Source organism: Dipteris shenzhenensis, chromosome 3 (genome assembly GCF_047967505.1).
Source record: "Dipteris shenzhenensis isolate YYH24624 ecotype China chromosome 3, Dip_SZ_1.0, whole genome shotgun sequence".
NCBI classification, from domain to species: domain Eukaryota; kingdom Viridiplantae; phylum Streptophyta; class Polypodiopsida; order Gleicheniales; family Dipteridaceae; genus Dipteris; species Dipteris shenzhenensis.
This window is the reverse complement of record NC_141598.1, coordinates 61,106,286-61,118,538: the sequence shown is the minus strand read 5'-3', so window position 1 is coordinate 61,118,538 and position 12,253 is coordinate 61,106,286. Positions and strand designations below refer to the sequence as shown.

At 40.8% G+C, this 12,253-nt stretch overlaps 1 protein-coding gene across 1 annotated transcript; it reads right to left on the bottom strand.

Moving 5' to 3' along the window:
* Positions 1–4,057: 4,057 nt before the first annotated feature.
* On the bottom strand, positions 4,058–7,440 carry LOC147904115 (LEAF RUST 10 DISEASE-RESISTANCE LOCUS RECEPTOR-LIKE PROTEIN KINASE-like 1.1). Its single transcript, XM_087370685.1, has 3 exons — positions 6,561–7,440; positions 6,405–6,446; positions 4,058–6,318 (listed from the first exon to the last, which is right to left on the bottom strand). Exons 1-3 carry the CDS (start codon positions 7,408–7,410, stop codon positions 5,108–5,110), a joined length of 2,103 nt encoding a protein of 700 aa, XP_087226811.1. The 5' UTR covers positions 7,411–7,440; the 3' UTR covers positions 4,058–5,107.
* Positions 7,441–12,253: the final 4,813 nt, after the last annotated feature.

Genomic DNA, 12,253 nt, shown 5'->3' with positions numbered 1-12,253 from the left:
CTAAAAAAGCTTGATAGTAGAAGAATTTGGTATTTCACAAGACGTGAGGAAGGGGTGGCACTGCAATTGGGATTATAAGGATTGTGCCATTAGATGCAGGCATGACCCAAACCACAGATGGCTTGCCTTAGAATGCGGAATGAAAAGTTTTTCTTTCACAACTATCTCAGTTTATGCCCCAATAGGTTCCATGGAAAGAAGAATCACTTGGGATTCAATGTTGAATCTAGGAAGTGACTGTATTATTATGGGAGACTTCAATATGGTTGAGAATGTCAAAGACAGATTGATGCAAAAGGGATCAGTACTTAGGGGTCCTGAACAACAAATATGAGAAGACCTCAAAGAAAATCTGCAAGTTGTAGACATTGGGACTCCCAGCATCTACACTTGGAGCAATAGACAGGTAGGTAATTTGAGGAGAGAAGATAGGCTAGATAGAGTGTATATTGCTCAATCTGTGATTGACCAAGCTCTAGAAGTCAAGCAATCCACCTTTTCATCTCTCACCTTATCAGACCACAAGACAGTGTTAGCTTGTATTGATTTGGGGAGTGGGAAGAAAGGAAACTCATGGTTTAAAGCTGACCCTTTCTTGTTCAAGCTGCAAATAGTTCAAAGACAGATTATAGAGAATTGGCACTTGTTTTTTATAGCAGCAGCTGACTCATTGTACCAGGGCTAAGATGCTGTTGAAAGGGTCCAGACAATCTTAAAGGAAGCCAAAAAAAACAGAGCAGCCATCAGAGCAAGAAGAATGGACAAGCTCGAGAAGGATATTGAAGATCTTAAACAAAGAGCTAGAAGTAATGATATCAATGCCCATGCCCAACATCAATTATTGATGAAAAGAAAAGAAGTCAGAATGTAGGAACAGATCAAGCTTCAAAATGCCAAGGTTTACTTTAGGGATTGGTGGGCAGGTAAGATAGATAAACCAACTAAGGAGAACTTCAAAAGGATAAAAAAAAAGAGAAATCATGAGAAAATCCCTTTGTTGCAGAAGGATGATGGGGAATTGGTTAAATCAGATGCAAAAAATATGGAGATCATAGTTAGTCACTTCAAAAACCTTTTGAGTACAGTGGACTTAACAGACAACAAGGTCCTGGAGGCCAAAAATAGGTGCAATTCAGCCAGACAAACCTCTGTATCCAACTTAGATAGAAATCTACTAGAAATAGACCTCTCCCTTCAAGAACTTAAAGAGGTTGCATTTGCAATGGCTAATGGCAAAACACCTGGGGCAGATGGGCTACTTGTAGAATTCTACAAGTTCTTCTGGGACACTATTAGCCCCTCCTTACTGGATGTTTGGAGGGAGACGGCTAAGCAGGGATTGCTCCCAGAGCATTTAAATGGAGGGGTCATTAAGCTTATACCAAAGGAAGGGGACAGGATAGTTTTAAAAAATTGGAGGCCCCTCACTATGTTAAACTATTCCTACAAGATATATGCCAAATCAATTGCTTTGAGACTAATACACAAGATGGACAAGTGGATTCTGAAGGAACAGAAAGGTTACATCAAGAACAGGCATCTTTTAGAAGCAATCATCAACTTACGGGAAGGGTGCACTCATGCTGAAGAACGCAATCAAGAGATCTGTCTAATTAAAATAGACTTTGATAAGGCATATGACAGGCTGAATTGGGACTTTTTACTGCAATCACTTAATAGCTTGGGACTGGGAAAGAAATTCACTTCTTATCTAGCTCTGCTACTATCAAATGCCTCTGCAAAGGTGTGTGTGAATGGAGAGATGTCTTAGAGCTTCATGTTGAGAAGGTCCATAAGGCAAGGATGCCCTCTAGCACCTCTCTTATTTGTATAACTGTTGATGCTTTGGGATGGCGGATAAAAGAGTAGGTGACTGCAGGAGAAATCAATGGTATTGAACTCGCCTTAGGAAAGCACCTTGTAAACCAACAATTTGCAGATGATACTACCCTAACAATTAGAAACACAAATGTAGACATACAAAGAGGTATGGACTATATGGATATATTCTGTACTGTATCTGGTTCAAAAATAAATCACTCCAAAATAGGTTATGCATTGTTATCTGGTGACAACCAAAACCTTTTGGACCAGCTTGGATGCAAGAAAAATCCCCATGGTCAGATATTCAAACTACTAGGTATACCTATGGAATTCAATGTTAAGATGAAAGATAGATGGGACTGGTTCCTAGAAAAGTTCAAAAAGAAAATAGTAGTATCAAGGGATTACATGGAAACCTAGCAGGGAGAAGGGTAGTACTAAATCACTACATATATCCAATTGCCATTTTTTATCTCTCATGTTGGTGTCCTTCTAGAACAAGGTTAGAAAAGTTCATAAGGATCTGCGGATCTTTCTTATGGGGTGGGAATGACAGAAGAAGAAGGATAGCAAAGGTTAAGTGGGCTTTGTGCACCAGACCAAGGAAGGAAGGAGGATTGGGTGTCATAAATATTCAATTAGCAGCCTCGGGGATGCACCATTAAAAAATCCTAGATATCACATGCATTCAAGGGGTATTAAAAAAACCCCTCAACTAAAATTTTTTCTCCAATAAAACCACCCCTCTTTACATATGAATTAATGGATTTTTTCTAAATTTGAATAAAAACCCCCCTTTTATTATTGTAAATCTGTTAAATTTTTTCCAAAAGTGGAATTAAAATACCCTTCCTTTTGAATGCATGTGGTACACTAAAATTTTGGGAGGTGAACCTGGCAGCCTACAAATTAGCAGCTACGTGGATAATTAAAGCCATCACTACACTTGAAACTAACCTCCTTCTCAGGAACTTCTAGCATGTAAGGCCTCTCAGAGCTCCTAGATGGTATAGCTATATCTCATCTCTGACAAGGGTCAACGATCGTGGCCTAGACTTTGGCCCAAATCTCCCTTATAGATGCACAAAAGGCCTTGGATTGTAAAGGTTTGTTACTAAATTTGGAACAGATATCTACAGATATCCTCAATTTGTAAGAATGCTAAAGTGCCATGTCACCCCAAGCAGTGATACGAAAGGCTAGAGATCATAAGGCCACAACACTTCCCAACCATGGGGCCTCTCAGTCACCATCCTTCTTCAGAGGAGTAGAAGTGATGCAACCTCCTGGCATGGAACACTTCTTCCTTCCTGTAGGTGCAATAGCCTATCCTCTAGACTAGGTCAATCTCAACGGAATCCACCAAACCTTAGTTCATGACCTCTCGGGGGGGTCACTCATCATATGTAACCCTATCACGTGAGTTCAACAGAAGGATTTTTTTTATTTCTAAAATTTACAGAAATAAATATACATAAGGGACTATTTAAAATAGTTTTGGGAAAATTTTACAGATTTGTATAGAAAAGGGGTACATTTTATTAATGAAATTTTTTACAGATAAGGGACTTTAAATATAGGCCTTGAACGCACGTAATATAGAGGGTTTATACATAGTGACCCCCCCGAGCATGACCTTAGTTCATGCAGAGGGTTTCCCACATATCACACTCAACACCAAAATGGGTAGTCTTTGAGTGTGATCCATCACTATTATTCTAGGTGAAACTCTAATCCCCCCATAAAACCCAATGGCTTCTTGAGTCTCCAGCAATCAACCCTATCTTGCAGGCAATTTGGGGCATACACACATGCTATTCTAACCTCATACTCCTCCATTACCGCATTGATGCAACCACCAACCCGCCTTCTTGATCTTGAAAGAGTTCTTTGATACAACAAGGGGTTGGTTTTCCTTGACTTGTTTTATGCAACTTGAGGTAGAATGATTAAACTCACAAGGGAACAAAAGTTTTACTTTTAAGATAACAAGAGCCTTAATGTTTAAGACATGTTTGTCTTGATAGTATCACGCTTTAAAAGACAAACAAGATCCATGTCCTTATAGCTTATTAGTAGAGGGGGACGGACTTCCCAAGCTTACATAATTCCTTATAGATTTATTATAGTCCTAATTGTATACAAGAAAGTCTAGTAATAATCACAAACCCTTGATCCCCTTTGTGCTTGCAAACACCTAAAAAGACCATTGATGACTTAAAATGTTTATGTATTGGCCAACAAGCTACTGTACAAATTTAAAAAAATGCAAAAAAAGAGACTACAGTTTTGAGTTTGCTACACTTGTGTTCAAGCAAGATAGGCTCCCTCTGGTGGTTACCGTACTAGAATGTCAAAGAGGTGACTAGTTTTGCTTTGAAGAAGGGTAGTAAAGAGAGAAAATAAATTCCTAATAAATTGCACATTTTAGCTTACTCCATGTAAGAGTTCGAGAGGAAAAAAGAGTTTGAGAGGTAAAAACCTGAATCATCTTGTGTGAGAGGTTGTGAGAACGAAAGAGATAGGGGGTCACAAGATGAGAAGAAATAATAATGCGGGCTTTTGGACAATGTTGATAAGGAGGTCCTTCATACGTCGCAAGAATACGGCAGCCAACCTTGACTTTACGTCCACAACGCATTCCAAGCTTTTTGGATTTTTGCGCGTGTACGTTTGTTGGGACTTGGACTTTTTCGACCTACGCATCAACTTTCCGCTTGACTCCGTTTTTATCTACATTTCTATCACGACCCGCAACTCCCACGTCTGTATTCCATCTGCCCCTGCGGCTTTCTGTCGGCAGGCGGCACCCCATACGACGTAAACTTTCGTAATTTGGTGGCAGAGGCGAGGAAAAGGAAAAAACGAACGGAATACACCTTCCGCTGCAGGACGGAGGAACAGTGTTGAAGAAGAGGCGGAGGAGACTTATATGACGAGCGGAAGCCAGGCACGGATTGATTTAGGTAGTTGAAACTTGATATGAAGATGGATCGATAAATATCTGGTCGGCACACGCTGCAATCGACGTAAACAAACTTCCGGCACAGAAAAAATGAATTGCTTGCCTTTTCTTGCATCGTTCCAGCTGCTCCTGTGATCATAAGAACGCATCGGGACTCGTTTCTGTAGTGACGGAATATTTCCGGTTCAATCAAACATCTGCAGGACGGCAATGCATTCGTCAGAACCTCAATACCATTACGCTAGTTAGTATAGTCACATTCGACGGAATGCTTGCCTCCGACGACGTAGCTACCTGTCGGAACATTTCATGCACCCTTCAACTTCCACCATTCAGCGCACTTGCCTCCGTCGAATTGCTGCAGCACCTCCAGTCTTCTTGGACGCGTTTGGGAGATGATGCCATCCCGCATGGATTCATTAGGCTGCTGGTGTCATCCACGTCAAAAGAATTGAGGGTTTTCATCTGCTTCCCTGATCTTCCCTTCCCATATCCAAACTCGTTGATGTCTTCCAGCGCTCGTGCTACTTCCCCCATCTGTGGCCGGTCATCCTTAGCTACCGCAAGACATTGGAACGCAAGCTCCGCCACCCTCGTGACCATTTTTTTCACCGTCCCGTAGCGGGATACCTCCAGAAAAGGATCGATTAGCTCATCCAAGGCACCCGTTTGAATCTTTGCCACAGCAAGACTCGACAAATTGATCTCCATACGATCCCTCGACATGTCTACGGGCACTTTTCCTGAGATGAGCTCTACAAGGACTACTCCGAAACTGTAAACATCGCTCTTATCCGTCAACTGATAGCAATGATGATAGTCTGGATCAACGTAACCAGGTGTGCCTTGGGGAGCAGTCGAAATGTGGGTGGCTGTAACAGGCACTATCCTGGAAAGGCCAAAATCTGCTACTTTCGCATGGAAATTGGCGTCCAGAAGGATGTTCGTAGACTTTACATCCCTGTGCAAGATGGCCCGAGAGTGAAGATATGCTAGAGCTTGAGCTGTCTCAAGAGCAATGCAAAGCCGTGTCTCCCAGAGCAAACCTTTGCCAGCATCACCGTGGAGGTTGTCAGCCAGCGTCCCGTTGGAAACACACTCGTAAACCAGTAACAGGTCGTCGTATTTTTCACAGCAAAATCCATAAAACTTGACGAGATTTGGATGATTCAGATCAGTGAATAATCTTATTTCGTTGAGGAACTGCTCCAGCCTCCTTGCATTTTCAGGATACAGCCGCTTCACGGCTACCTTTTGACTGTTACACAGCGTTCCCTCGTACACCGTCCCAAATCCACCATCCCCCAGCATCTTGTTTTGGGAGAAACCATCCGTTGCGTGAGCAAGCTCCTCGTAAGCGAACGTCATCTTCGGGAAACAGCCAACCTGATCTGCCAGGATTTGCTCGAAATCTACGGTTGAGTCCTGTCGAAGAAATAAACTACTGCTGGCTATCTGACTTTTCCGGCAACAGTAGATGCCGAAACTTGCTCCTACGATGAGGATTGCGATTGCGATTGCGGAAGCCCCTGCAGAAATGCCGACTCCTTATCTTTCAGCACGAAAGAAACTGGATCAATAATACGTGCACAAGAAATTGTAATGAAAGACCTACCGAGGGAAATCTGGACGCTGATTCGACAGAAACCATTACAAGCTGCCAAATTACACAAGAAAAACATAGTGATGAGGCCACTGCTCGAAAAAGAGAGTATCCAAATCTACAGAGCAGAACAGAAAAAAATGAATATGGGAAGGGAGTATCCTGTACGTGGTGGTGATAAGGCTGTGCAGTCACTCGTGGGAGAAGATTTTCCGTTGGAGCAGGAGCAGAGGAAGCTGTCGTTGCCAGCGCTCTGGTGGCATGTTCCGTTGCTGTTCTGGCAGGCGAGGCAATCGTAGTAGTCCTGAGTGATCCGCCAGGAAAGCCGCACCGCTAGCGGTGCCGTTGAATTTTCAGGGATCTGAGACAAGGTTATGTTAGAGGCACATCCATATATCTTCTTCAGTTTAGTCGGATTCGCATTGGGATCGGTAGCCTCAAAGCAAGGAACCTTCCCACGATCATGGGCGCCGGAAGAATTGCACCTGGAGTAAAATTTTGAGCAGTTGGTAGAGGAGAAGGTGAATCCAGAGACGGAATGGTTGGCGGTGAGGTTGGAGACTTTGGTGGTGTTGCAGTTGAAGAAGAGGCGGATGTTGTAGTTTTCGGCAAGGTCAGGGTGGATGTAGAGGCCATAGGGGAGGATGAAGAAGGGGGGGAAGGACGAGGGGGGGGAGGAGAGGAGGGAGGAGCAAGGAAGGGGAGGGAAAAATTGTTGGGCGAAGAAGGAGCCAGAGAGTTTGAGGTTGGAGAAGATGGAGACGAGGAGGAAGGAGGAGGAGGAGGGGGAGGGGGGGTGCCAGAGGGGGTGGCGAAGGGAGGAGGAGCAGTCGAGGTGGAATTCGGGCAAACTACAGGAGGAGAGGGAGGAGGAGGAGCCGAATGGGAAGGAGACGTTGGAGAGGGAAGAGCAATTGGAGGCGCAATCGGCAGAGGAGGAGTTGGAGTTGGCGGCTGAATTGGGCTGCAGAACAAGGCTCAGCTTCACTAGGAGGACGAGAACCAGTAGGGCGCTCATTTTCTTCTTCTTCTTCTGCTGCTCTTTGTATTCCTCTCACACCACACAAACTCTCCCCCCCCCCTTTTCTCGCCTCCTCTTATAACCTCATCAACATTTCCCACATTTTTTCTCCCATCTTTCGGTTTCCACTTTTGTAGGGTTCTTCTCTCGAATTTGCAGATATTTTATGCCTACATTGCAACTACATCGCCCACGATTTCTAAGGTTTTTCTTGAGAATTTCCAAGTTCTTTCTATGATAATTTTTAAGGTTTTCTTGAGAATTTCCAAATATTTTAGCTAGATTTTTAAAGGTTTGTCTAGAGACTTTGCAAATATTTTAGATGAACTACAGCTACATTGCCTAGAATTTTGCAGATTTTAGAAAGTTCGAAAAATATTTTTTATAAAATGTTGCACATTCATTGTATATAGTTTGCAGATTTTCTCTAAACGATATTCCCTTTACCTTTCTTGGACCCCTCCCTCTTTTGAAATTTGCATATGGCTCTTTTTGAGTTCTTTATAATTTCCTTACATTCCTTAATCAAGCTTGCCCCACTCTTCTTTCATCCACCCCTCACACAACCATGTCATGTTTGACTTAACATGGAATACACAACCACAATCAAATCTCTCCCTTCACTAAAGCCTAAGTCAAGAACCTTATTAAACCCCTCGTACATGAAACACAGGAAAGTTCCAACGTTTCAAGCATCATGGACACCCCTCCATCTAAACAGATCTACACGGCCAAACATGGGTTACTTACCCCGTGACTAATAGACTCATGTTATGGCACAGTGTAAAACCCCAACCCAAGCTGGAAGTAATCTCAGCTATATGCAACCAACTAATTAATTAACATGACTTTTTGAATGTTAGGGGCACCTATTGGTTTAAGGTTGACATGACCTACTTGATTGGTATCTACCCAAACCCAAAAAATCCTGCAAATGGCCATAATTTTTCACATGAAGACTATGCTTGCCATGCAAGGCACATTCGTATAAGATAAGGTGTTACACCATGACATGAACTCACCATCCTTTGCTCGAAAAGGGTGACCAACCACTACACATGTTCTTATTCAACCTTCCCAACAACACACGAAGCCTTCCCTAAGGTCAGAGTTTGCATTATAGGCATTATTTACCTTCCATCCAGGGACCCAAGCACATCCGTAAATTCACGGAAGGAGGCACAATAAGAGGAAGCAAGCAAGAACAATATGAAAAGCTCTTGTTTATCTGGATGGACCCAAGCACATCCATAAGTTCACGGAAGGAGGCACAATAAGAGGAAGCAAGCAAGAACAATATGAAAAGCTCTTGTTTATCATATTTCTTTATGGAAAAAGTCCATGTAGAATTGTCAAGACGAGAACCTTCTTCTTGAAAGAAGGGATGGTAGTTTAAGAATGAAATAGCTTAATATTTCTTATGCCCCCCATTCCAAGATGGATCTTATTTCATTGAAAATTACCAACTGTCATCGAAACATTGATATTTGTTTTAGTTGGGATGTAGTGTTTGGCAAAGGAACACATTAAATGAATCTTGCTTACGCTTAGAATCGTTGAGTTGTCGATAACAAACTTGAGGATGCATTGGAAATGTGCTAATCCAAGATGGCATAGAGAATAATATAATTCAGATCAGCCTCCAATGGGTCCTAGACCTATCATGCATTGTGAGTTTAACTTGCCTCACTTGACAAGCATGGGATACCACCATCTCTCAACCCAAACATGTCCACGAAGTAAGGAGAAGAGCACTTTAATATGGTTTATGGTCGAAGGTTAGGTCAACCATAAAACCATTACTAAGTGAAATCTATCCCACCTCCATAACTTATGCAGGCCTTCATATAAATTTATATATATTGACAATGCCCATTTTGGATAGCCTATATGTTTTTTTATTGAAAATTACTTGCATGGCCCTATGTATTAAGCGAATGAATGAAGATAATGAAAAAGCGGGAATTCCTTCTTTCCTACTTGTCCATGGCAAGGCTAATTTGCAAATCCAAATACATAGTGTATTGGTATTCTAATTTTTGTGAGAAAATATTGGGATGGGTTCACATGGAATCAAGAAGTCAATTTAACATGGCACCTCATAATTTAGTCAAGCTTTTCTCATGGTCTTTGAAGGCAAGTAGGACGAAAGGCAATGGAAAGGTGAAAGGGGAATCTAAGGGTGAGCAGCATTCATAAGAACATGATAACACATGCCTGATAAAGACACCAAGATATTCACACTCAATTTCAAGATCAGTCCAAAACCAACAAAGGCTACACATGGAGAGATGAATAGGACAATTGTTAACCATTTACAGCTGGTTAAACATTAGGGCCCGTCTTATGTGGCAATGGGGGAGGGTTTAGGGTAGGAGAGGGGGACACTTAATTATTTAAAAACCCTATCTAGTAATCAAGCTAAGACAATAGTAAATCTCCATAGTTCGGCATTCAAGAGATAATAGTAAAACATTTACTTACATGTATTAATTTCTAGCTCCCCTTTTTATAGAACTATATTTATTAATAAAATCCTTGGATTTTTGTGAAGGGTTCGAAGTATAAAAGCTCCATTAAAGTGCACCTTCTTAGACTTCTTCATCTCAACTTCAATACAATTACCCACATGCGGCTAGTTGAAGTCCTTCCTTATCACATTTCCTAAGCACAAGAGGGTTTCACCCGAGGTTCATACATAGAGCTAGCCAAAGAAAAACGCTTTCATTTGCTAAACCACACCATAAGACTATAAGCTTTGGCTACATCCTTGGGGCGCAAGCTACAACAATCATCAAAGTGTTTAGGAATAAGGGATGATGGGTTTTTGTTCTTGATGATCATAGCCTTCCTCCCCATACTGATGTGTGAACATCTATTTAAGCTTTGCTAGAAAACAAATCCATCAATTGTGGCAGTGGTGACCCGTGGAAATGCTAAGATATGGCATTGTTTTGCCTTTTGACAATTGTGTCCTTGCTTTTTTTGGGTGGGCCTATGTCAAAGACTGAGCTTGGGCCATGTGGAAAAAGATAAATGCCACACAAGTATGTGATAAAAGTATAGTATACAAAGAGAAATTGATACATGAAAAGGAGACAATAACAAGCCAAATGATTGTTTTCTATGGAAAGAAATTTTCTCACAATCCTCCACATTAGGATATCCCTCATTCACTAGAACCAACATTCATAAAGGCTTAATGTTGATAAGAAGAACTTCTTTCTAATTGGACACGACATTGGTCAAGAAGGAGAATGAAATGATTAGAGATAAAGGGACAAGTGCAATAGATCCCAACATGAATGCAATTGGTCAATTCATGTTAGGTTGGTACAATTTTTATGATTAGAAATCCCACTACATGGTATATTCAAACACTAAATAGGGATAGGTTTGTCATGTGTGGTTTAATTGCAATAGTGCACACTGTTACACCAACTGCTTATGGACACCTCTAAGGAAACTTTATGCACATTGCAACTTTGGAGGTTGGGTGCATCACTTTTTGTGTGGAAATACTGGCCTATATTGATAGAGATAGTTATTGAGTACTTGTCCTACAATAACAAGTGCTTAGGGGTATGATGATGACAACTTATGATGATGATGAGATGACAACGATGATGATGATGATGATGATTATTATTATCTCTGTGTGTGTGTGCGTGCGTGCACACACACACCCGTATGCACATGGGTCAATGTTTGCTTGGGTGTAGCCATTTTTTGTGAGATTCATGGCATTTTTTGTATATAGGTATCTTACCTGACCCATAACTTATGCATTGCTCAATGGAACAAACTTTGTCTTCAAGTTGTAGTACACATTTCAATCTTGAACATGAGACCAAAAACATATGGTATAAAGATTTAGAACGAGTCAGTTAAAGCATTACAAGTGTGATGTTGCATGTGAAGCATGCATCCTAGAGAGTGTGGGATATAACAATTTATTCAAAATTTTAATCTACACTTACATGAAACCAAGTAATTATTCAAAAGTTCTCTATGTGAGTTATTTTTAACCACACCTAATTGAGAACCTTAGATGTAGTTTAAGGGGTTTCTAATGTTGTGCTAAATTATGCACACCCATTTAAAATTTGATAATTGGTGACATTGGCATCTAGATTCACCCTAGAATGAAGGAATTTGAAAATGTGCAATTGCAAATATCTTTTAATAAATCCAACACTATTTACAAATTTTGTATTGGTTTATTTTTCATGCAATTCCTTGCTATATGGCTCATAAGCATGTCAAAGATCATAACATTTCATAATATACAGCGTCAAGCCCGATAGTGTGCCTATTTGTATTTTGAAGTAATTTGGGCCACGTTGCACTTGCTTGAGGGCAACCATTCGGGGAGAATTGGGGTCTCAAAAGGGCCTCATAAGGAATGGATTACGTTAAGACCAAGTGAACCCACTATGGTAACCCATGGGCTAAGGGTCCCTAGCATTTACTCAACTAACATGGCTACCTTTATTTTGAAACGATCAAAACACTATATTAGTAATTTTGGGAAAATCCCAATTCCCATTTTTTTAAAATCCCAAAAATCAAAGGCGTTTTGGTTGTTTTGGAACGAAATTAATAAAAAAATTCATATATTCAAAGATGTATTTGAGTTTTAATTTGGCTAAATATTTATCATTCCATTGAAATATTGACAACACTTATCATTATATTCAAATATAAAAGGTGTTTTGTTTGATGTGGAGGAAATTAATAGAAACAATTATGCATTCAAATATGATTTTGAGTTTTTATTTGGTTAAATATTATATCATTCCATTGAAATATTCCAAACATGCTCATATAATTGCCATGC